This window comes from Microcebus murinus, chromosome 16 (assembly GCF_040939455.1).
Source record: "Microcebus murinus isolate Inina chromosome 16, M.murinus_Inina_mat1.0, whole genome shotgun sequence".
NCBI classification, from domain to species: Eukaryota; Metazoa; Chordata; class Mammalia; order Primates; family Cheirogaleidae; genus Microcebus; species Microcebus murinus.
The window spans coordinates 10,467,507-10,491,141 of record NC_134119.1 but is presented as its reverse complement, the minus strand read 5'-3'; the positions used below and the strand labels follow the sequence as shown (position 1 = coordinate 10,491,141).

The window sequence follows — 23,635 nt, the reverse complement described above, 5'->3', positions numbered from 1 at the left end:
ATTTCATGGTGAGCCCTGATGGGCGTGAATAGTTGGTTGCTGGAGGAGAAAAACATCCCAGGCAGAGGGAACAGTCCTTGCGGAAACCCTAGAGAGACGAAGCAGGTGGTTCTCGGGATGGAGAGAGGAGCAGCTGGTAGAGGGGAAGCGAGGGGAGGGGCACCTGCTCTGCCGGGCCTTCCGCAGCATGGCGGAGCCGCTGGAGGACACGCCTTGTGATTGGGGGTGGGGGGGGGCAGGTGAGTTACTATTTCCAGTGCCTTTGGGGTTTTCTGTCCAACCAGCATTTTTTTTTTTGTTCCTGTCTCTGTTTCTGGATTGAGCTTCCTCTTTTCAGGGGGGTCTCCCAAAGCAGCTTCGTGATGGCAGGGAGAAAGATGTGTCCCCTTGGGGTCCTGTGATTTATGAAGAGGGGAGCTCAGGGGCCCCACTGATGCTCACCCAGGGAGAATTCTGGCCAGGCTCTTCCAGAGTCCCATTTGGTTCTTGAGCTGGGACATGGGACACGGGGCGGGTTTGGCCCACAGACGGGGTTAGTGGCCTCAATGGGAGGAGACGAAGGCAGCCAGCACTCCCCACACCCGCAGCTTTGCTTGAGTGAGCAGAGGCTGACTCAAGCAGGTTCCCAAAGATTGGAGACACCCCGGTGCCCACCCGCGCGGGCGCCCCGTAGCCATGCCACTCGTGAGGGGAACGCACGTGCTGAGACTCACGCTGCCGTCTTCGGTACGTAAAGACGGGGCAGAGAATATGTATTTTCGTGCATCTATAAACAGACTGAATCCGTCTCTAGGCGTGGGGTGTAGCCATGGCTGAGAGCACTGATACGGGTGTAGCTCCCAAACCTTGCACACTTGGGCGTCACTTGGGGATCTTTAAAAAAAAATGCTGATGTCTGGCTCCCACCCCTGGGCAGTCTGATTTAACTGGTGTGGGTGCAGCCCGGGCAGTGGGATCTTACAAGCTCTCCAGGCGGGTTTTAGGCTCGGGAGTGACCAGTCTGTTGGAAAATCCCTTTGGCAGTTGGAGGAGAGTTAATTATTGGGGGGATCCACTCTGGCCTGGCGCCGGCAGGGCGTGCAGGCTCACGTCCATGCACGTGGGATCTGCCCCATTGTCCAGAGAGCCCTCGTCCAGCGTCGGCCCCGCGCGGCAGAGACCCCAGCTGCCCCGCCTGCTGCGGTGTCCTCACTGCCTGGTGCCTGTCGGCCGAAGAAACATCCCTTACGGGCGTGTGAACCCCGGCGCCCTGCCTGGGCCAGACGGTCTGCCAGGCTCCGGGAGGACGTGGGCTCTGGAGCCTCGGGCCTGGGTGCAGGTGAGGCCCCGTGCCCCCCACCCCGTCTCTTCATTCCACATGGGGGATTCCATAAGGGGTCTGGGAACGTTAGCTACGAGCATTCGCTTATTCACTGCACAGGCATTTACTGGGCAGGCCCCAGGTGCAGACACCGTGCTGGAGGTGAGAGTGCATGAGAGCAGCCCCGGCCTCGGGGCTCGCAGTTGGGGCGACCCACACTCTCGCCAGTAACAGTTCTAAGCCGTGTTTGGAATGGGGCATTTTCAGCCCTCCATTTGGGCTAAAGATCAGGAATTTTCACTCACCAGGCCCAGAGGTCCAGTGTAGACCTAGAAGTGCAGTGTAGACCTAGAAGTGCAGTGTTCCTTCTTTGCACCTACATGTAGGGCCAACCACAGACTCCACTTAGGGTTTACAAAACCCAGTTGCCCAATGCACGATTTGAACGAGCCGCCGGTTCTCTTAGGCTGTCTTGGGATCTGGATCAATCCCTTTGCTGCAGCTCTGGTGGGAAAGACAGCTTGTGGTTCTTTTTCACTTTTTCTTTTTTAGAGACAGAGTCTCACTCTGTTGCCCAGGCTGGAGTGCAGTGACATCGTCATAGCTCACTGCAGCCTCAAATTCCTGGGCTCAAGTGATCCTCCTGCCTCAGCCTCCTGAGTAGCTGGGACTACAGATGAATGTCATGGTTAATTTTTAAAATTTTTTGCAGAGAAGGGGGTCTCGCTGTGTTGCCCAGGCTAGTCTCGAACTCCTGGACTCAAGTGATCCTCTTGCCTCAGCCTCCCAAGGTGCTGGGATGACAGGAGTGAGCCACTGCACCTGGCCTTGTGGTTCTTTTAAAGTAAATTAGAGTTGGTTGTGTTATTTATTTATTTATTTTTAAGTTAGAAACGAAATCTTATTCTTGCTCAGACTGGTCTCGAACTCCTAACCTCAAGTAATCCTCCCACCTTGGCCTCCCAGAGTGGTAGGATTACAGGTGTGAGCCACCACACCCAGCCTGGTTGTGTCTTTTAAAGTTTTTTTTCAAAAATTAAAAACATATGCACATATTACAAATCTGAAAGGCCTCATGGCCAGGGGGTGGAGGGTGAGCCTCCTCCCACCCTGTTCCTCAGGCCTCTGCTCCTCTCTGCAGAGGCCGCTGCAGCTCGTTGCCTGTGTCTCCCTTCCAGGCAGGTGGGACAGGTACTTCCTCACCTCCCACTGACTCCTCTCTTCTGCGTTATGCTTTTTGCACTCAACATATCTTGGAGATCTTTCCTGTGAGTGCACGGGGAGCTGCCTACTTTTAGCAGTTAGCATTTCATTGTCTGTGTGAATTATAATTGAGGTAACCCTTCCTCTACTGATGGACATTTGAGTTATGTGGAGTCTTTTGCTGTCACACAGGGTGCTGCAGTGAATGCCTCATCATTTTGCATTTATGCAAATATGTAGGGTAAATACTAGGAAGGGAATTACTGACTCTAAGGACACATGCGGTTTAAATTTTGGCCACTGTTGCCACATTAACCTTCCTGGAAGTCAGGGTCAGGGTGCGTGTTGAGCAGAGTGGTCAGCCCTTTGTGGACACTCAAATCTCAAGGTCAAGGGTCCCTTTGGGACCAGCATGGGATCTCTGTCCTGCGTTGGTGGCCTGGGAGGAGTGAGTCCCCCAGGTTCCTCGCTGGGCAGTGGATTATCTAACCTGCCGGCTCCTACCTGGTTTGCAATGCAAACCGAAGCCGTCCAGAGGATCACTCGATCTGCTCCCCAACTCCCAGGAGTTTTCAGCCTTCGTTTCATCCCTCCCATCGTGTGCAGGGATGAGGCTCAGGCTGAGTGAACCTTGTGGTTTCTGGGAAGATTCTTCCGTATTTTGGGGTATGTGTGTTTAAACAGCATTATTGAGATATAATTCACGTATATAACAGTTCATGCATTTAAAGTGTACAATTTAACAGCTTTTAGTACGTTCACAGATTTGTGCAACCATCAGCTACAATCAGTTTTAGAGCATTTTCTTTATCCTAAAAGGAAGCCCTGTACCCCATAGCTCCCTCTTCCCAAACCCGCCACTAATCTACTGTTTGACTTAATACATTTGTGTTTTTTATTGTTGTTGTTTTTTTGAGACAGAGTTTCACTTTGTTGCCCAGGCTAGAGTGAGTGCGGTGGCATCAGCCTAGCTCACAGCAATGTCAATCTCCTGGGCTCAAGCGATCCTCCTGCCTCAGCCTCCCCAAGTAGCTGGGACTACAGGCATGCGCCACCATGCCCAGCTAATTTATATATATATATATATTTTTTTTTTTAGTTGGCCAATTAATATCTTTCTACTTTTAGTAGAGACGGGGTCTTGCTGTTGCTCAGGCTGGTTTCAAACTCCTGACCTTGAGCAATCCGCTCGCCTCGGCCTCCCAGAGTGGTAGGATTACAGGCGTGAGCCACCGTGCCGGCCCATATGTTTGTGTTTTAAAGACACAGATTGGCCAGAGGCTTAAAGGCCACATTCAGCCACAGACAGGCTTATTTGGCCATCAAATATTAAATCAAAATTATATTTTAATTTAATTTAATTTTTTATTTATTTATTTTTGAGACAGAGTCTTGCTCTGCCACTGGGGCTAGAGTGCAGTGGTGTGATCATAGTTCACTCCAACCCCAAACTCCTGGGCTCAAGCAATCCTCCTGAGTAGCTGGGACTACAGTCGTGTGCTACCACGCCCAGCTATTTTTATTTTTTTTGGTAGATACAGGGTCTCCCTATGTTGCTCAAGCTGGTCTTGACGCCTGGGCTCAAGGAACTCTACTGCCTCAGCCTCCCAAAGTGCTGGGTTTACAGGTGCACCAGCCTGTCATAGTATTTCTAAATTTATTAGGCTAGTTTTGAACATTTTCAGATTGGGAGAATTTGCATAAATATCTGGATCACGGTTTGTCTCCATCAAAGCAGGGTTGGCACATTCCTGCCTGGCACAAGCTGGGGCCAAGCAGCAGCCACCCTCTTTAGCTGGGGTGTGGGCTCTCCTATTTGCTGCAGTCCCCGCCCCTCTCTGTCGTCTCCCTGACCCGGGGACTGAACGTCAGCTGCCATTTGCTATCCTGCTCCTGCTGCTGTTTTCCTTAGAGTTGGAGAAAGTAAAATCTCTCTATCAAAAGTGGGAAACTGGCCGGGCGCGGTGGCTCACGCCTGTAATCCTAGCTCTCTGGGAGGCCGAGGCGGCAGATTGCTTGAGGTCAGGAGTTCCGAAAGTGGGAAACTGAGAATAAGCAGAGAACAGAGAACAGCCTTAAGCACGGCCCACTCCACGACCTGCTTGGCGTCTGTGTCCCTGTGAGTTTGGAGACCCTAGAAAGATCCTAGTGACAGTCATCTCTTGTATGGAGGCTTCCTCTCGCTGGGAGTAACCCAGAGAAGTTGCTCAGTCGACCTGCTTAGCTTTCATCCTGGGACAGAGAGAGTCTGAGGATTGTTTTCCCCCAACTTTCAGATGGGGAAACGGAGGCACAGAGATGGGTGGAGGTGTTGAGACCACACTGCACAAGGTGCATGGTCGAGACTAAAGAGCAGCCCGGGCCGCAGTTCTCGGCTGTAGCTGGTCCACGTCCTCCTCCTTCCCTGAGGCTCTTCCTTCCCTCCCTCCTCCGTCCCTCCCTCCTTTCTTTCCTGCAGTGAATAGTCAAGCAGCCACCCCGTCACAACTACCCCAAACCTTAGCAGCAGCTTGAAACAGCTGCCATGTGGCTTGCTCACCCGGCGCTGCCTTCAGCCAGCGGGTGGGCTGCACTGGCAGGCGGCGGGGCCTTGCTCGTCCGTCCGTCTGGCAGGTGGCGCCGGGGCATCTCGGGTGTCCCCGACGTGGCCTCTCATCCCCGGGGCCTCTCTCGCCATGTGGCCTCCGCAGCAAGGCTGCCCGGGCTTCTTCACACGGCCGCTGGCTTCTGAGAGGCGAACCGAAGCCGCAGGTGTCAGGTCCCGAGCATCGCTGCTACCGCACCCGCCGGTCACGGCCAGTCGCCGGCCAGCCCAGGTCGGGCTGGCGAGGAACGGCGCCGCCTCTTCATGGGCGGAGGGCGAAGTCGTTGCCGAAGGCCGTGTGGGACGGGAGGGCGTGGGAGAGTCTTCAGAGACACAGCGCCTGCTGTGTGCCGGGCGCCGCTCCAGGATCGGGGAGTGGACAGGGGAACGGAAGGGACTAAAGCGGTGCCCTCCCGAGCTTCCACTCTGGTAGGGGTGACAGGAAAGGAGATTAGAGAAATGCGTGGTGTGTGAGATGGTAAGTGCTAAAGGGAAAAGTGAACCGGGCAGGAGGCCTGGGAGCGGGGCAGCCTCGGGGTCGGGGAGAGCCTCGCCGAGAAGAGACGGTGGGGCCAGGGCTGGAAGGAAGTGAGGGACGGCTCCCGGTCCGGCACGGCGGGTTCCAAGGCCCTGGGGTCGTTGGCGGAGCGTGCGCGGTGGCCGCGAGGTTGGAGAGGGCTGGAGGCCGGGAGGCCGTCAGGGGTTTATTGAGTGAGGCGGAAGGGGGAGAGGATTTTTTTAAGAAATGGATATGCAGGCCGGGCGCGGTGGCTCACGCCTGTAATCCTAGCACTCTGGGAGGCCGAGGCGGGAGGATTGCTCGAGGTCAGGAGTTTGAAACCAGCCTGAGCAAGAGCGAGATCCCGTCTCTACTATAAATAGAAAGAAATTAATTGGCCAACTAATATATATAGAAAAAATTAGCCGGGCATGGTGGTGCATGCCTGTAGTCCCAGCTACTCGGGAGGCTGAGGCAGGAGGATCGCTTGAGGCCAGGAGTTTGAGGTTGCTGTGAGCTAGGCTGACACCATGGCACTCACTCTAGCCTGGGCAACAAAGTGAGACTCTGTCTCAAAAAAAGAAAGAAAGAGAGAGAGAGAGAGGGAGAGGGAGAAAGAGAAAGAAAGAAAGAAGGAAAGAAAAGAAAAGAAAGAAAGAAAGAAAGAAAGAAAGAAAGAAAGAAAGAAAGAAAGAAAGAAGAAATGGATATGTAATTCACAAAACATGAACTTCACCATTTTAAAGGAGGCAATTCAGCAGTTTCTACTATATTTGCTGTGCTGTGTAGACGCCACTATGATCTAATTCCAGAACGTTCTCATCACCCAAATAAGAAACCCCACAGTCATTAGCGGTCACTCCTCACTCTGTCCCCATGCCGCGTGCACAGGCAGCGCGGCTCCGCTCTGTCTCTGTGGGTCTGGCTCTCTGGGCACTCCGTGTAAGTGCAGCTGCGTACCGCGTGCCCTTTGTGTCCCGCTGCTTCCGTCTGACGTGCTTTCAAGGGTCACCCGTGCTGTAGCGTGTACCGGTGCTTCATTCCTTTTCCCTGACGATCGTATCCCGTCCTGTGGACAGTCCCGTTGCGTTTGCTCATTCATCAGCTGACGGACGTCGGGTTATTTCTCTCTCCTTTTGGCTGTTGCGAATGAGGTACAGGTTTTTGTAGTGGCATGTATTTTCTTTTGGGTATCTTGCCGGGTCATAGGGTTCCTTTTGAGAGCTACCAGGCTGGTTCCCAAAGTGGCTGCACAATTTCACCTTCCCACCAGCGGCGTGTGGGGGTTCCAGCTGCTCTGCGTCCCTGCCAGCCCCAGTCGCTTTCCATTTCTGCGACGGTCGCCGTCCTCGTGGGTGTGCAGCGGTACAGCAGAGCGTTCGGGGCAGGGAGGGCTTTGGTTTTAACCGAATCCGTCAGAGGAGTAGATGGAAGGGGCGCGGAACAGGAAGCAAGGGACCAGCGGTCAGGCTACTGCAGCAGTCCTAGCGAGAGCTGGCGGTGCCCCGTACCAGAGCGGAGGCGCAGGAGGTGGGGAGAAGCGGTCAGATGGGGGTAGGGACATTTCGAATACAGGACCGAGAGGCTTTGCTGGCAGACTGGATGGGAGGGGAGCGGAGAGAAGGAACAGTCAAGTGTGCTCTGAAGTACTTGGCTTGAGCAACTGGACAATGGAGTTCCCATGTGTTGAGTTGGAAAAGATCATGGCTAGAGGATCTCTGTGTGTTTCCTTGTGCCAGTCACTTGGCAGGCAGGGTCAGCCCCACGTCGCTTTCTTGGCACGCCCTGCTGGGAAGCTGGGGCTGGCACTTTGGGAGAAGGGGGAGCGCAGGGGAAGAAAGCAAAACCATATGATTCACACGCGTTCAAGACAAGCCCACGTGCCGTCCCCGCCGGTCGTTCCCTGAATGTCGCTACAAACAAGCCTTTTCCCTTTCTCCCCTCCGCGTGGAGCGCTTTATGCCCGGGGAGCTGCAAAGAACAGCCAGGGCATTCATTCTGCTCCCGGGCTGGGGCACGTGGGCTGCAGCCTGCGGGACTCTCATTTCTGAGGCCACTTAGGGGATTATCTTGAGGGAAGATCGTCCCACGAACGATCTGTGGGCACGGTGGGCTGGCTAATCCTGGGTGCCTTCCTGTTGGCTGGGAACGGCTTGGTCTCCTTTCTCCCTTAGCTGCCCAGTCAGCTAATGCACCCTTTGTTCCGCCCTGCTTTTGGGCACTGCCCTGGGTACCAGGGGGTGAGGTGGGGGAGAGAGACCGTAGCTGACAGGCAGCAGTAAAGGGGACACATCCCTGCATTCCCTCAAAGAGGATCCTGGTAGTCACAAGCTTCAGTTCTAGAGTCAGATTGCTCAAATTCTGGCTTCAATTATTCATTAGCTGTGTGACCTTGAGCAAGCGACTTAACGTCTCTGATCTTCTGTTTCTCAATCCATGAAAGCGGGGGGATAGTGGCACCTACTGTGTAGGGTTCTTGTGAGAATCAAATGAGCTAATCCACGTGTAGTGATTAGCCGTGGTTTTTATTATCCAGTGAGAGGCACACACAAAGCAGCCCCTCCTCACGAGCCTGGTGTGCGTCCGCACTCAGGTGAATGATTCAGCCAGGTTCATCACGGCGCGTTTACCTTCCAACCGCCCTGCCCAATGGGTGTGACGGCTCCTGTCCCAGGCGAGCCGGCTGCAGCGAAAGGCAGACGTTAAGCTTGGGTTAAGGTCGAGCAGCTGGCAGAGGGGAAGGTGGGGTTTGAACCCAGGACTGACGTGGACATGCCACGTCCTTTCTGAACATGCCAGTGTCGGGCGAGACGTGCTCCCGACAAGCAAAGAGAGCACCTTGGGAAGCAGGCGTCCCGCCCAGCCAGGGCCGTGGGTTTGGTGGTGCCCACGCACGCTTTGCTTTCCTGAGCGGGCCTGTGTCTAGACTGGGATCTGGGTTGTCTACACCATGCTCCCAGGGACTCCCTGTCGCCCCTCGTGCCCCCCTTTTCTTGTGCTTTCCTCTGGATCAGAAGCAACAACCGACCTTCCCCTTCTCCCCCTCAGTGACCTCTGGCTCATCTTTCTCCCTCAGCGCGGAAAGGACGTTTTCTAACCACAATTCCACTTTTGGGAGGTGGGGGTCTCTTTCACGTCTCCCGGCCTTGCTCCACCACCCCCCGTTGAGGGGCAGAAATAGTCCCAGCTGTGAGGCGAAGGTTCCAGAGTTAAAATTGCAACTTGGTGCTATTTATACTCCAGCCCGAAAGATGTGGGTTTTTTTTTCTTTTTGTGCAGTCGTTTATTTTGTTGTGGCATCGACGCTCATGCCGCAGGCGGCAGGCGCTGGCGCTGTGTGAACGTTTCTCTGGGCGGAGGAGGGTGGTGAGGGCGTCTTCAGGTGCGGGGGTGGGGGCGAGGCCACCCCTCCTTGGAGCAGAGCCACGTGGCCTGGTAAGCCAGAGACAGTGGTTCGTGTTCTGGGTGAACTTCATCTCTGGATGCCTGGCCATTACGACAGCAACGACAAAAACCGGTATTTTATAAGTCATGAACGTAGTACGCACGCGAGGGGGGGAAAGCTCAAACTGAGTTTTGCGCGAGGGAATAAAGCGGGGCTTGCACCCCGACAGGCCCTCTCAGTGTTCACAATCGGCTTGGCCCGTGGAGTGTTAAAGATTTTCCTTTCTGGATGTGTGCCAATATTTAAAAATTGGGACATTTCCCATCAAATTAGAATTTCTGACTTCTCCTGGAAGATGGAAAGACCTAGCTGCCCTGGGCCGGTGTTTATTGATGGCGGCTAGTGGCTCTAGAACTAGACACCCCTCTCAGGTGACCACAAGCTCCGATGACCTGTTTCACTCATTCATGTCACTGCCTGGCCCTTCAAATATCATAAAACATTTAAGTCGCCGTTGTCGGAGCCCATTCCCCATCCCTACCCCCCAGGCTGACGGAAGCACTATTAATAGGGTTTCCAAAGAAACTATGGCATGCCCAGTTAAATTTGAATTTCAGATAAACAACCAATAATTTTTAGTATAAGCATGTCTCACCAGGTATGGCGGCTCACAATCCAGCTACTCATGAGGCTGAGATGGGAGGATTGCTTGAGCCCAGCCTGGGCAACATAGTGAGACCCCATCTCTTAAAAAAAAAAAAAAAAAAAAAAAAAAAGCATGTCCTTTAACTATTAAAGATTAGGCACATATCGTTCCAGGCCTTTCTCTGTTGAACCACGTACATTTCTGTGTGTGGTTAAAAAGATAGATTTGTAACCAACACCTCCAGCACCTTTCTTTTCTTCCCCGGCTGCTACTCAGGGGGGCATGTTGCGGAGTTTATCAGAGCAGGCTCTGAGGCTGTGGACCCCAGCCTACATTAGAATCCCGGCCCCATTGCTTGTTCACTGTGTGACCTTGAGCAGCTTACTTCACCTCTCTGAGCCTCAGTTTGCTCATCTGTACAGTGGGGAGGATAAGGGTAGCTTTGTTACTTCCAGTTAGCATTTATTGATCTCGTCTCTTCTGAGGGCCGCATAGCGTGGGTTGTCTGCGTGGGCTTTAACCAGTCCTCCATGGAGGGGAGTTGACTGCTGCCAGCGTATTGCTATTTCAGACCAGGCTACGGAAAGGGGTCTAGAAGGAACTGGGCACATAATCCTAAGATTTAGTTTGCTTTAAAAAAAAAAAAATGAAGGGTGTTTGTCTCCCTGGAAACCACTTGCTAATCTCCAGGATATTGTCTCTCTTTCAGGCGAAGGAGGTGGAGGAGACCATCGAGGGGATGCTCCTGAGGCTGGAAGAATTTTGCAGCCTGGCTGACATGGTGAGCGCCTGCCCGGGAGGCCAGGCCCAGGCCCAGGCCCGACTCCGGGCCTGATGGAGTTTTCAGGGGACGCCATTTTGGTGGTGATTTAGCAACCAGAAGGAATGGGGCAGCGGCCAGCGGTGAGAGGAAAGCCTCTCTCTCTCTTTCTCTCACATACACACTCTCTCTCTCACTTTCTCTCTCACACTTTCTCTCTCACACACATCCTCGCTCTCTCAACCCCAAGTGCTTCCTGAGGCAGCCATCTTGTTCGCGTCCGTCCCCCGAGATGGTTTTATTCCGCAGAGGAGCCCGGAGCGGGCCACAAGGTGGCACTCTCGGGCACCGATGCGGGGAGCCGTTCAGTGGGGATGCTAGGACTATATTTAACTTTCCTCCGCTCTGCACAGTTCGCTGTGCAAACATGGAGACAGCCAGGAAATGGCTTCAGGCCTGCGAGGCCTAGGAGGAGCCTCTTGCCCGGGCCACAGCTCGCGGTGGCGGGGTTGGGCATCAAGTTCCTTCCTGAATCCTTTTGTTCTCCCAGCTTTTGCCTCCTGCCCTGTTTTGTTGGCTCAAATCCCCCAGGCCGGGTGGGGAAGAAGACAGAAGACAATGCTTTAGGCCCGGAAGACCAAGTCTCTACTCCAGATTCCCTGAGAAGTCGCCTCTAGGTCCTCGTGTCCCCAGGGCTGTTGCCAGCCCAGTGTGTAGCCCCTAGGAGCAGGGATGGAATTTTCTAGGCGTTCCCAAGCTTACTAGAGGCAAACCAGCGACCCAGGTTTGAGGCTTCTACCAGGAGGCCCAAAGGATAGAGCTTCGTGGGGCGACCAGGCCTGCCTTTCCCCGTGCAGGGCAAGCCTGGCCGCCAGGGCCCCGTGGCGTAGACTCAGACCCCCGCGGAGAGCAGCGTCCGGCACCTGAGAGGCATCTGTGAGAGTCCTAGTGTGGAACAGTGACAACGGCCCCGGACACTTATGAGCCCCTGCCCTGCGCTGGGCTCTGTGTGCAATAGCACAACCGCGGGCGCTGTGTGCTGTCCCCGAGAACTCCACAGACATCTGGTACCTGCCCGGCTCGCCCTGGGCCACCGCAGTGAGTGGGACAGACACGATCCCAAGAGGACCTATGTGCTTGTCCCTCTTTTTAAAGTTCTGCCATGGGTCCAGGTGGGAGCTAGGTAATGAGACGGGCTTTTAACGCCTGGGTAGTCCTTTCCTCGTCACTAAACATCGGACACTTCTCGTGAAGGGGCCCCATGATGAGCTGGAGGCCACAGAGAGACTTCGATCTGTCTCTGTCCCCACCAAGCCCCAGGTTCCCGGGAAGGCTTCGCAGAGCAGGTGGCGATTAATTTGGGGCTGGAAGGAGGAATGGAAAGAATTCAACAGACGGGAATAGAGGGCGTCCAGGCAGAGGGATCCGCCTGTGCAAAGGCAGGAAGGCCAGGGACGTGGCGTGGCTGTCACTGTGTGGAGAGTGCTGCCCGCAGGCAGGGAAGGCAAGTCTGGAAGACGGTGTGGACGGGTGCTCTGGGGACACTCTTGTTCCCAAGTCCCACCTCAGCATCCCTGTGGGCGTCCTGTGCAAGGAGCCCCTTTATCCAGCCTGCGAGGAGAGCTGGGGCAGGCGTCCGCTTGGACAGGCGGAGAGAGGCCCGTTCCACCCGGCCCTGGAAACCATCACGGCTTTCCCGGTGGGATGTACGTGTCTGTGTCTCCGGGAGACCCAGGATTGCAGGCAGTGCCGGGAAGGTCTTCCTCACTTGGAGCCTGGAGACGCTCTCTGCAAAGATTTTAGTTCTGAGGCCATGCACGAATGACCCATGGGCCCAGTCCTGCCTGCAGATATGTTTCTGGAAAAAAACAACAGAACATAAGCATTAGCTGCTGACATTTTGAGAGTTTCATGCAAAAAAATCTGGATTCCTGGCTTTTCTGAGAAATGTGAAGATGTAGCCCCCAGGGTGCTTATTTCTACCTGGCATGCATCGCCAAGGCACCTGGCACGCGAGCAGGCGAGCGGCTGCCCGCTGTGCGTCGCACGTGCGGCTCTCCCGCTTGTCAGAGCTGCGGCTGCTCCCCGGGGAGCCTCCCCACTCCACAGCCACCCCGTGCTCGTGTGTTTTTGATAGATTACATTCCCCTGTACTCTTGACCCTACTGAAAGTGTGAAAAATAAAGGCAGACCAAGAGAGTCCCACGTTCCAAGAAGCGGAAGAGAGTGTGCTTCCTTGTAGAAGTGGAGAACTTTCCATGTGTCTGTGTTGCTATGATGTACCCAGCCTGCACTGCAAATGTGATTCTGCTGGGCCCCTGCAGGCATCTGAGCTTGCAGCCCCTTGCAGGCGTGCTCTGTGCCAATGACATTTATATTATAGAAACCCTCTGCCCCTCTTAGTGGTTGGAGCTTGGCTCGCCTGCATGCTAGTGCCCTGGCGTCAGGGGCTCACGGCTGCAGAGACAGGTGGCTGGTCATCAGTCCTAGCGTGGCACCTCCTTTGCACTTTAGAGCTGCTTTAAAATCTAAGGTAGGGGCCAGTGATATCACACCATGGACCACTGCCCCTCGGGCCCCGGCCTCAGCCTTCAGAGACACTGTCTGATCAATTTAGAGGCCTGAGAGAAGCCAGACTCTGTGCTGCGTGATTCAGAGAGAAGCCACTTCCTTTCTGATACAATCAGGCTGTTAGAAATCAAAGTCCAGCTTCCTGTCTGATGTATTAATTCTTCCTCCAGCTTGACCTCGATCACTCTTTGTGACTGAAATTCGCTACTGCGTGCTGGGACCTGTTTTGACTCCCTATATGATGCCAATTGTTGGCACGTGGAGCTCTGCTGCTTCCCGCTGTGGGGCCTTGGGCTTGTCACTTTACCTCTCTGAATCTTTATCTTCTCCGTAAAATGGAGACCACGGTTCTGACCAAACTACCCAAAACTTAGTGGTGGAAACCAGCCAGTTTATGCTATGGGCTAAAGCAGGGTACGGGGCGGGGGGCAGCTCTTCCGAGCCACGTGTCACCTGTGGGGATGGGAATTTCAGGTTGGCTCCTTCATCACCCGTCTGGCACCGGGGTGGGATGGCCGGTCTGGCTGGGGACTGGTTGGTGCGACTTTCCTCCATGCCACCTCTCCGTGTGGCTGGCTTGGGCTTCCTCGCAGCATGGCCGTCTGGCCTCCCTGGAGCAGTTATTCCAATATGGAAGGAAGCAGGAAGTGGAAGCTGCCAGGTGCCCTGAGGCCTGGCTTTGGAATTTGACACAGTGGCACTTCTGTCGTGGTGTATTGGTCAGAGCAGTCACAGAGCCTGCTCTTAACCAGGGGAGAGGACGTGGACCCCCACCTCTTCATGGGAGGAACATAACCCACTACAGATGGTATCCATCTTGCCAGCCACAGGGGCTCGCACCTGTAATCCCAGCACTCTGGGAGGCCGAGGCGGGAAGACTGCTTGAGATCAGGAGCTTGAGACCAGCCTGGGCAAAACAGCGAGACCCCTGTCCCTACAAAAAATTAAAAAGAAAAAACAGATGGTATCCATTTCCAGAGAGTTATTGTGAGGAATAGCTGAGGCAGGGTATGTACTTTACCCCCACTAGAATGGCTAGAATTAAAAACCACCAACATACCAAGTGTCGGCAAGGATGTAGCGCAACTGAAACACTCATATGTTGCCGGTAGAAATGCAAAAAGACACGGCCAGTTTGGGAAACCATTTGGCGGTTTCTCATCAGCATACGCTCTACCTGTATCCCAGCAGTTCTAATCCTAGGTCGTTACCAGAGAGAACCGAAACAAGCGTCTACGCAAAGACTCATCCCCAAGTGCTCCTAGCAGCCTGGTTCGTTGTGCCCCAGGCTGGAAACGACCGGCATGTCCGCCCGCAGTGGAATGGGTAAATCAGTTGTCCGTTCCCGCACTGGAACACGACACGGTGATGAGAGAGAGCGGGCTGCCGCCCCGGCAACAGGGATGCGTCGTACAAACGTGGTGTTGGGTGAGAAGCCAGGCGCGAGAATACGTCAGTCTGCAGTTGGGGACCAGGCGACACTGAGGCACGGCGGTAGAAATCAGGTAGGGCCGGGTGCGGGAGGGGCCTGTGGCGGGGAGGAGGCCTGAGGGAGCCTGCAGGGGCGATGGATGTTCTGTGCGCGGCCTGGCGGTGGTGGCACAGGTGCAGACATCTGCACAGACTCGTCAAGCTGTCCACTCAGGACCTCACTGCCTGTCACTCACACTCAGTTAAAGACAGTCGCCGAGCACAGCGCCTGCCACGTATCACGGGACCAAGAAACAGCAGCTACTAATGCCGCCATCGTCATCGTCCAGGCCGGAGGGCCGGGGCGCTGGCGATGTTGCCACAGTAACGGGATTTGTCGGGCCTTCCCGCTCAGCCCTCTGGGCTCTGGCAGCTTGTCCAGGTCCTCTGAGACCCCAGTGGCCTCGGGCCCCCCTTCCGCCGGGGAGCAGGCTCTTCCTTCGCTTGCGTAGACGGGAATGTGCCCGCTGGCCCGGGCCCAGCAGTTGCATTTGGCACGGGCGTGTGCTCCCGGGTCAAGTGCATTTGGTCTCCTTCCTGGGGGCCCTGAGTCATCCTGGACAGCCGCCCTCGCTCTGTGACGACCTCAGCACCTGCCGCCCAGCTTCTGGGCTCCCGAGACCAGCTCTGGGGAGGCGGGAGGCTGGGCTGGGGGTCCCGGGGCTCAGGCTCGTACACCTGGTGGGATTGGTCCTGGCAGAGGCTCAAGGGCATCGGTCCTTCGCCGACACCTCTTCGCTCTTCTCAGAGTGTAGCCCAAGGCGTGCAGGGTCACGTGCCCGTGATGTGACTGTGGGAAGCGAGTTGGATGTGAGAAATGTGTCACTCTCCTCTTGACCCCCCTGTAAGAAGAAAAGTGCTCAGAGTAGCCATGGACTCCGTGTTGGGGGGACTGTAGGGAGCGGTGGGGACTGGGGCTGTCAAAGGGGGCAGCTGTCACCCGGCTCCCGCTGCTTGTTGTCATGTGAAATGTGGGCTCGGTGTGGCTGGGTCCTGGCTCAGTATGGTCAGTTCTCCTGATTTTTCACAAGAAGCCAGAAACCTGGGTTTCTAAGGGAAATATCCTGAATTTGACATTTTGGCAGTTTCTTGTGCTTTTGTTTGTCTTTTAGACATGGCCAGACTGACACTGCCTGGGCCCGATGGAACAATGTCTGTGGACCTCTGGGGTTGGGGGTGGCCTCAGACCAACCTGGGTTGGAATCCTCCCTCCCTCGCCTTCCAGCTTTGTGACCTTGGCCAGCTCATTTAGTCTCTGAGCCTCGGTGTTCTCACTGCTGAGATAAGGCTGAAGAGGAAATGGTTCTTGCCTCGCAGGGTCTGGCCCGGCGTGCAGGGAAGGCTCAGAGCGTGGTCTGCTGGTGTCGTGTCTTTGCAACTGGGCCTTCGTCACTGGGCCTTCATCAATTAACCCTGAAGTTTCCTCTCGGGGTTGCCAGCCCGCAGCGGAACCAAGGGTGAGGGCTGGGGTCTCTCCACCCCTAGGCTTGCCCTCCCCTCCCCCGCCCTAAGTACCGCCTGCCCCAGCAGGTGCACACAGCCCCTTGCGGCCCGCCAAAAGGCCCTCTCGCTCAGCCCACGCTCTCTGTGTCCTCCAGTCCCTTGGGATGTAGAGGGAGGCGGGGAGAGCTCCTTCTCCTTCACCCCTGTAGGTTGCTAAGACCAATCCTGCGTTCTCACTCCCTCCTCCCCTTGGTTTCTTTAGAAATCAACAGAAAGGGAAGATTTGCATTTGCTCTGCAAGGTTTGGGCCTTGCGTGGGTCAGTTATCCGCTTTGTGCCATGGGTCAGTTATCCGCTTTGGGTCGTGGGTCAGTTATCCGCTTTGGGTCGTTCATCAGTTATCTGCTTTGTGTCGTATCGGGGTCTTTCTCCTGGGTGGAGGGACGGCTTCTCTCTAGACATTCGACCTGGGGGACACAGGGAGGGTACGGAGAACTTTCTCCACCGCTGGTGACAAATGCTGCAGACAGGCCGGGTGTGGACATGAGGGAAGGGGCCAGCGATGGGACACTAGGGAGGGGTGGGGACGGTGGTAGCAGGCGAGCTCAGGCCCACCCGGAGGAGCAGCCCAGCCTTTGGTGCCCGGGGGAACGCAGGCCCAGTGCCGCCAGAGCTGCTGGTAAGAGTAGCTGCCAATCCAGAGTCAATTACTTCTATTTTTAAAGCCACATTTATGTATTTCATTGTGGAATAGTATTTTATTTTATTTTATTTTATTTTATTTTATTTTATTTTATTTATTTTTTTTTTTTTTGAGACAGAGTCTCGCTTTGTTGCCCAGGCTAGAGTGAGTGCCGTGGCGTCAGCCTAGCTCACAGCAACCTCAAACTCCTGTGCTCAAGCAATCCTCCTGCCTCAGCCTCCCAAGTAGCTGGGACTACAGGCATGCGCCACCATGCCCGGCTAATTTTTTCTATATATATATTAGTTGGCCAATTAATTTATTTCTATTTATAGTAGAGACGGGGTCTCGCTCTTGCTCAGGCTGGTTTGGAACTCCTGACCTCGAGCAATCCGCCCGCCTCGGCCTCCCAGAGTGCTAGGATTACAGGCGTGAGCCACCGCGCCCGGCCTGGAATAGTTTTAGATTTATGGAAAAGTTGTAAAGCTAGTTCCGATACTCCCGTGTACCTCCCTCACGAGCATCTCGCGCCCCGCGGCCCGTTTGCGGAAGTGGGAAGCCGGCGTTGGGCGGGTGCTGTTCACCGAGCTCCGCGCTTTACTGTGATTTCACCAGTTTCCCGTTGGTGTCCTCCTTTGTTCCAGGCTCGGGTCCCAGTGCCGCGTCGCGCAGGGTTGCCGTCCCTCTAGGCTCCTCTGACCAGGGCAGCGCCAGTCTCTCCTCACTTCTGTGGCCTCGACAGCTGCAAGAGGCCCTGCTCGGGGCTTGGCAGAGGGGCCTCGAGGGGTCCGGGTTTTCTGCTCTTTTTCCTGTGGTTAGACGGGAGTTAGGGTTTGTGGAGAGAACGGCGCAGGGGAGGGGCCTTCGCATCACGCGTGCGGGAGGGTTCCCAGCGCCCCTGGCGTCGCGGCGCGTGCAAACCTCTGTCGCTGGCGGAGGGGGGGTCTCTGCCAGGTCTCCCCGCCGGAACGTTGCCATTTCCCGTGTCCATGTCCCGATCCATTATGTGTGCTCATCAGACCTGCACGTTTCTTTCATACTTTGGGCTAAACTTTGGGCTTATACTTTGGGTCCGACGTTACTTGTTTGGTTGCGCAAATTGTTCCAGCCGTGGCGGTTTCGCTCTCCCGGGTGGGCTCCTGCCCCCTCTGACATGCCCCATCCTTAATTTTTTTGAATCCTGCCTTTCTGGTCCCACAGGATGCTCCAGGCTGTCTCATGTTTCCCCCATCCTAGCCCTGGAAGCGGCCATTTCTCCTAGGAGCCCCACTGGAATTTTAAAGTTGGAAATTAAGTCAAATCAAAATACCAAAACACTTTGCGGGCCACGTTAGGGCATCCGTGGGCCGCGTTCAGACACAGGTGGTTTTGTTTAATCCTCATGGAGTTCTTGTGCGATAAACAGCACTGCTATGCACCCCCATTGTACAGATGAGGAAACTGAGGCACAGGGAGGCTGGGGGACTTGCCTCGGGTCGTGGTGAAGAAGGTTGGGCAGAGACTGAGGCTGGGCAACCTGACACCAGGTGCCACCTCTCAGGGCCAACCTGTCATCCGAATCGCAGGGGACCAGATGCCCATGAGAACCACAAGAACTCTTACATACGTAGGCAGTAAGAGGAAGGAAAACAGGTACAGTTTTAAAAGTAAACATTTTGTACTGAGTTGTCATCCTATATTATCCATCACTACATAAAGAATTATGTCAGTTAGTGGCTTAAAACAATGTTCATTCCGGTGCAGCTGAGCTAGGTCCTCTGGCCCCGGCTCTCGCAGGCTGCCGTCCTCACGGGGCGAGACCGGGGCGCGACCGGGGCCTGAGCCGCCTCCGGGGAAGATCCGTGGCCGTGGGCGGGATTCAGTTCCCCGTGGGCTGTTGGCTGGAGGCCGCCCTCAGTTCCTGCCGCATGGGCCCCTCCAGCGTGGCGGCCGGCTTCATCAAGGCAGGCAGCGGAGGGGGAAGTGGGGCAGAGAGAGTGTGCATGAGTGAGCCGGCGGAGAGAGGACGCTAGCAAGATGCTGGTGACAGCCTGTGTCACCCACTCTGGGAAGTGACATCTCATGCCTGTGGCTGGCTCCTTCATTAGAAGCGAGTCATTAGGTCCAGCCCACAGTCTCGGGGAGGGGAGAGCACCCAAAGGCGTCGGCGCCAGGAGGGTGGGAGTCATTGGGACCCGGCAGGAGCTGCCAGCGCTTTGCTAGACACTTCACCCTCACGGCATTCCAAGGAAGGAACGACCCCATCATTGCACCACTGTCCAGACAAGCAGAGGAGGGCTCAGAGAGGTGTGGTGACTTGCCCAAGGTCGCACAGCTCATGGTGGGCAGAGCTAAATTTACACTCTGGTCTGACTCTCGAGTCCAGCTCCTGCTGTGCCCACTGGTGTTCCTCTAACTGTGGTTCCCAGCCCCCACTCTAGTGCTGCTCGGAGCCTTGGCCGAAAACACAGATTCCCAGACAATAGGACCAGAGTCAGAGGGGCCCGGGAGTCGCCGTGTGACAGGCTTCTCCCAGGGGATCCGGGTGCTGCCCAGAATTTGAGAGCAGCGTGTATACTGCCTTTCTGCACAGTGAGGATACCATAACATGCAAATGGCGTCTCTTTTACACATGTACACACGTGCATGTGCACACACACACACACACACACACACACACACGGAAGAGTTAGCCTTCGTCCTTAGGCTCTGAAGGAAAACAGAGGTGTCAATGTCTAATCTCAGTGATCCAGAGAAAGATGTTCACAGTCACTTTTGGGGTCCTTGTTAGCAGAACAAAATGAAAATTAGATGATGCAAGGAAGTACTTAGCACAGTGCTTGCGTGTGAGAGTCGTGGTTTTCGTTAACATTAATGAATATTAATGATAATTACCGACTTGTTAACATTATTAATTCCAGTGCAACAAAAACTGGACCTAGCAGCTTGGTTCAGAGAAGAGATTTTGCTTCTTCCATTTGCTCCAGTTTAGTGGTTTAGTGGTTGAAGATGTTCTGTTTGGGACTCACTGCTGGTTGTTTGGGTGGGGATGGATTAATTTGTGGGTCAATAAATACTGGTAATACCCGGGTAGGTCTGGGTGCCAAGAGGCGATGGGTTTGGTTTCCACCTGGGGCTCTGGGTTGTTCCTGGGCCGGTCCTTGAGCAGGACACGCCCTGGGGCCTTGGCCATCAGCGGGGCCGGCGCAGATGCCGGCCAGCCCCCAAGACAGGCAGGAGGACGCGGAGACAGGGCAGGCGCCTGATGAGCTGTTTTGTTCCTTGCAGATCAGGAGCGACACTTCGCAGATCTTGGAGGAGAACATCCCACTCCTCAAGGCCAAAGTGACAGAAATGCGTGGCGTCTATGCCAGAGTGGACCGGCTAGAGGTGCGTCCAGGATAAGAACGAGGTTTCTTTGTGAGACCCGCAGACTCGATCTGGTTGTCACCCTCTCTTTGAAGGCGCAGGTCTGGCCTTGGGAGCGTCAGGTGTTGGGCCCAACAGAGGGGGTTTGTGATGAGAGAGGGGGGCTGCACGCACGTGGTATTTTTTTTTAAATGACAAAGAAGAATTTGTTTCTAACGTTTAGAAATCAGGGCGCTTTATATAAAAATCTGAATTTTAAGCTTCTTTTGAAAATTCAAAAGCTTCCATACCCCGGGCCCACATTTCTTTAAACACGTTAATGTGTTTGTTTTTCAAGGTATAAATGCACAAGTGCACACATCTTAAGTGCACATTTCAGTGACTGTTTCCAGGTGTCAATACCTGTGTAAAGATGACCCAAATTGAGAGAGCGTTTCCAGCCCCTGGGCCGCATTCCTGCAGGAATGGGGAGAGCCCGTGGCAGCTGCCCCGCAGAAGGGCACGGTGCTCTGGTTCTCCGCAGACCCCACCCGGCCCTGTTGCCTCTCTGCCGGCCTGGCTCCCCTGCCCCTTCCTTGTCTGGCCGGGGAGGCCCAGCGTCTCATTTCCTCTTTGCTGCCCTGCACAGTGGGTCCCCAGAGAAGGAGCACGAGCTCCGCAAGGTAAGCCACTTCTTCAGGGTCACACCGCTAGTTACGTGACGCTGGACTCCAGCTCACGTCTGCCGGAGCTCAGCCACGGCCTGGGCGTGGGCTCGGGCCCCAGGTCCCCCGCACAGGGAAGGGCCGGGAGGAGCTCGTGGCTGTGGAGGGTCCCCTGGGCAGAGGGGCTGTGGGCCCTCCGAGCTGCAGAGGGGAGTGACAGGCGTGGCGGTCGGCGCCGAGCTAGCGGAGAATTAACATTCTTGTCAGCAGAGAATGAAGCAGGAATATAATTAAAACTTTGCCCTTGGAACAGCTGATTCATTTGAATTTGATTCCACACACATGAAAGAGGAAAGAGAGCGTGCAAATGTGTAGCCTGGTTCTCGCCTCGCCTGGGCCGGCTGTCACGCCCAGCTCCTTTCTGGACATTCTGTGCCCTGTCGCCGACCCAGCGCCGAGCAGACACTCGGGGAAGGATGACCACGTCGGCTTCCAGTGTCTCAGATCCCCACAGACGCGGCGGCTTGAACAACACGTGCTCGTTAGCTTCTAGCTCAGGAGGTCGGACACCCGGGATATGCCTTACGGGGCCAAACCAGGGTGTTGGCAGGTCGGTTCTTTCACCTCGGGGAGAATCCATTTCCTCGCCTTCGCCAGCGCCCAGGCCTGCGTCCCCCTCCTCAAAGCCTTCGCAGCAGCACCTTCTGCGCTGTCTGCGGGTCTGGTCCCCTGGCCTCCCCGTGTAAGGGCCTGCATGGTGGCATTGGCCGCCGGGCTAATCCAGGTAGTCTCCCTTTACGATCCTGAACTTAAGGGTCTCTGGGAAGGTCACAGGTGCACACGGTCCAGGGACTAGGACCTGAACATCTTTGGGAGCCGTGGTTCTGCTGCCCATGGTGGCCAAGGGTTTGGTTCTCTAGGCAAGTGCTGTGAGGGAAGTGGTGGGGAGGTGGGGGGAGGGGGGAGGGGGTCTGCGGCTCCTGCAGGGTGCAGGGAAGAGATGGGCTGGGGGAGGGGCTGGGGAGGGGGAGGGGTGCGGCCCAGGGAGAGGCCCTGGAGAGAAGGACCTTGGCTCTGCTGTCTGGGGGGACCCTGGAGGAATCCTAGGAGGCCGGATTGCCGGACTGAAGGGACTCGGACCCACATGTGGCTGGAGGAACTGGCAGCAGAGCTGGGCTGTCCTGGCCTTGCCGTCCAAGGTCAGGATTTTGGCGTTTGTCCCGAGGAGCCCGAAGCCGCTGGGGAGACAGTGCAGCCGGGTGGTTAGGAGTGCCAGCTCCAGAAGGGGCCTCTCTGCCTGCAGCGCAGCGCTGTTGACACTTGGGGCTGGAAAGTTCTCCGCGGAGGGGTGTCCTGGGCCTGGTGAGCCGCTTAGCAGCAGCTGTGGCCGCCACCCACAGGGTCCCGTTAGCACCCCTCCCTCCACTCTCCCCGGCATGACAGCCAAACATGTCTCCAGGTGTAGCCAGGTGTCCCCTGGGGACTCAGCGTCCTGTTTGGGAAGTGCTGCCCTGGAGTCATGGCCCAGGTCCCGGCCCTGGCGCTGCCTCTTCCCAGCGTGTGACGCAGCAGCCAGTTCTGAGCCTCGACAGCCTACACCAGAGAGGTTCTCCCACCCAAGCTTTGTCGTATTCAGCAGATGTTTGCTGAACTTGGGCGGCCCTGGGATGGGTGCGGGAAACAGCTGCAGGAAGATGCCTGGTCCCGCGAGTGGCCCGTGAGGGGCAAGGGACAGGGACGCAGGTTGGGGGAGACAGGCCCGCTGCTCGGACACACGCAGAAGGGGCCTGGCCAGAGCTCGGCCAGGGCAGGTTCCCGGGTGCGGCCAGGAGACCGGGGGCGGGAACAGCGTGTGCAAAGGCCCAGAGGCAGGAAAGGGTGAGCTTCTCGGGCACTTGGGGGGCAGGTGGAACTCAAGGTCAGGGATGAGCCTGGAGCTGTGGCTGACAGAGCAGGGCCCAGGCGTGGGGTTTGGGCCCTGTTCTGAGAATGACAGGGTCCATCGGAGGGGTTACAGCTGTTCTAATCTCCCCCACCAACGTCCAAATTGATTATCCTTAAAATGCACCATTTGGAGGCTTTGTGTATATTTACAAGGTTGTACAACCATCACCGCTACCTCATGCCAGAACATTTTCCCAAAAGAAACTCCATGCTCATTAGGAATCATTCCCCACCCCTGGCCCCCGGCAACCAGTCATCTATTTACTTTCTGTCTGTGGGAATTTGCCTGTTCTAGATGTTTCATGATCATACCGTATGTGGCCTTTTGTGTCTGGCTTTCACTCCGCATAATGTTTTCAACGTTTATCCGTGCTGTAGCATGTGTCAGTATTTAATTCTTTCTTATGGCTGAATGATACTCTGTTACAGGGATGTACCATATTTTATTTGTCCGTCCATCAGCTGGTAGATATTTGGTTTGTTTCTACTTTTTGGCCATCCTGGATAATGCTGCTGTGGACATCCGTGTGCTAGTTTTTATGTGGACATATGTTTTCATTTCTTTCAGGTCAATGCCTAGGAGTGGCTTCGGTTGGTCATATGGTAACTCTTTTTAGGCAGTTCTGAACTGTTTTCCAAGGCGTCTACACTATTTTCCACTCCCACCAGTAATTACTGCGAGTTTTAGATGGAGCTTGCAAACTCGGATGCCAGCAGGAACCGGGACTGCTGGAGGGCCAGGTGTTAGAAGGCCACGGTGTTCCTTCCATCCCTTTCTGGGGACAGCTGGAGCTCAGTGTCAGCTGTCCCCTTCCATGGGGTTTGACTCTCCAGTCTGCGACAGTCCCCACTCTGCCCTAGAGTCTCACTAGCGTTAAGGCTGAGTGGCACTCACTTGTGTCAACGGCCCTGCGCTGTTGCTTTACTTAGAGTAGAGAGAGATTTCTTTGTAACTGGGTTTCTATTAAAAGGAGGAAAAACCTAGGTTAGTCCAAGAAGATCGTGGATTTTGAGGCAAGTGGGAGATTACGTACTTCCCTCTAGTTCAGGTGTGTGTCATACAATCTGCAGGTACAATCTGGGCAGGTGGATTCCAGAGCAGGGAGCGAGACTCACACCTGCCCGTGGTAACTCACGCGGCCTCGCAGGGTCAGTC

General features: G+C 55.3%; 1 protein-coding gene across 1 annotated transcript in view; it reads left to right on the top strand.

Moving 5' to 3' along the window:
- Positions 1-23,635, top strand: part of BCAS4 (breast carcinoma amplified sequence 4) — a 53,348-nt gene that overhangs the window by 2,902 nt on the left and 26,811 nt on the right. Inside the window, exons 2-3 of the mRNA XM_012766144.3 lie at positions 10,327-10,398; positions 19,811-19,912. Coding sequence (XP_012621598.2) covers positions 10,327-10,398; positions 19,811-19,912 — 174 coding nt within the window. The remainder of the gene's footprint in view (positions 1-10,326; positions 10,399-19,810; positions 19,913-23,635) is intronic.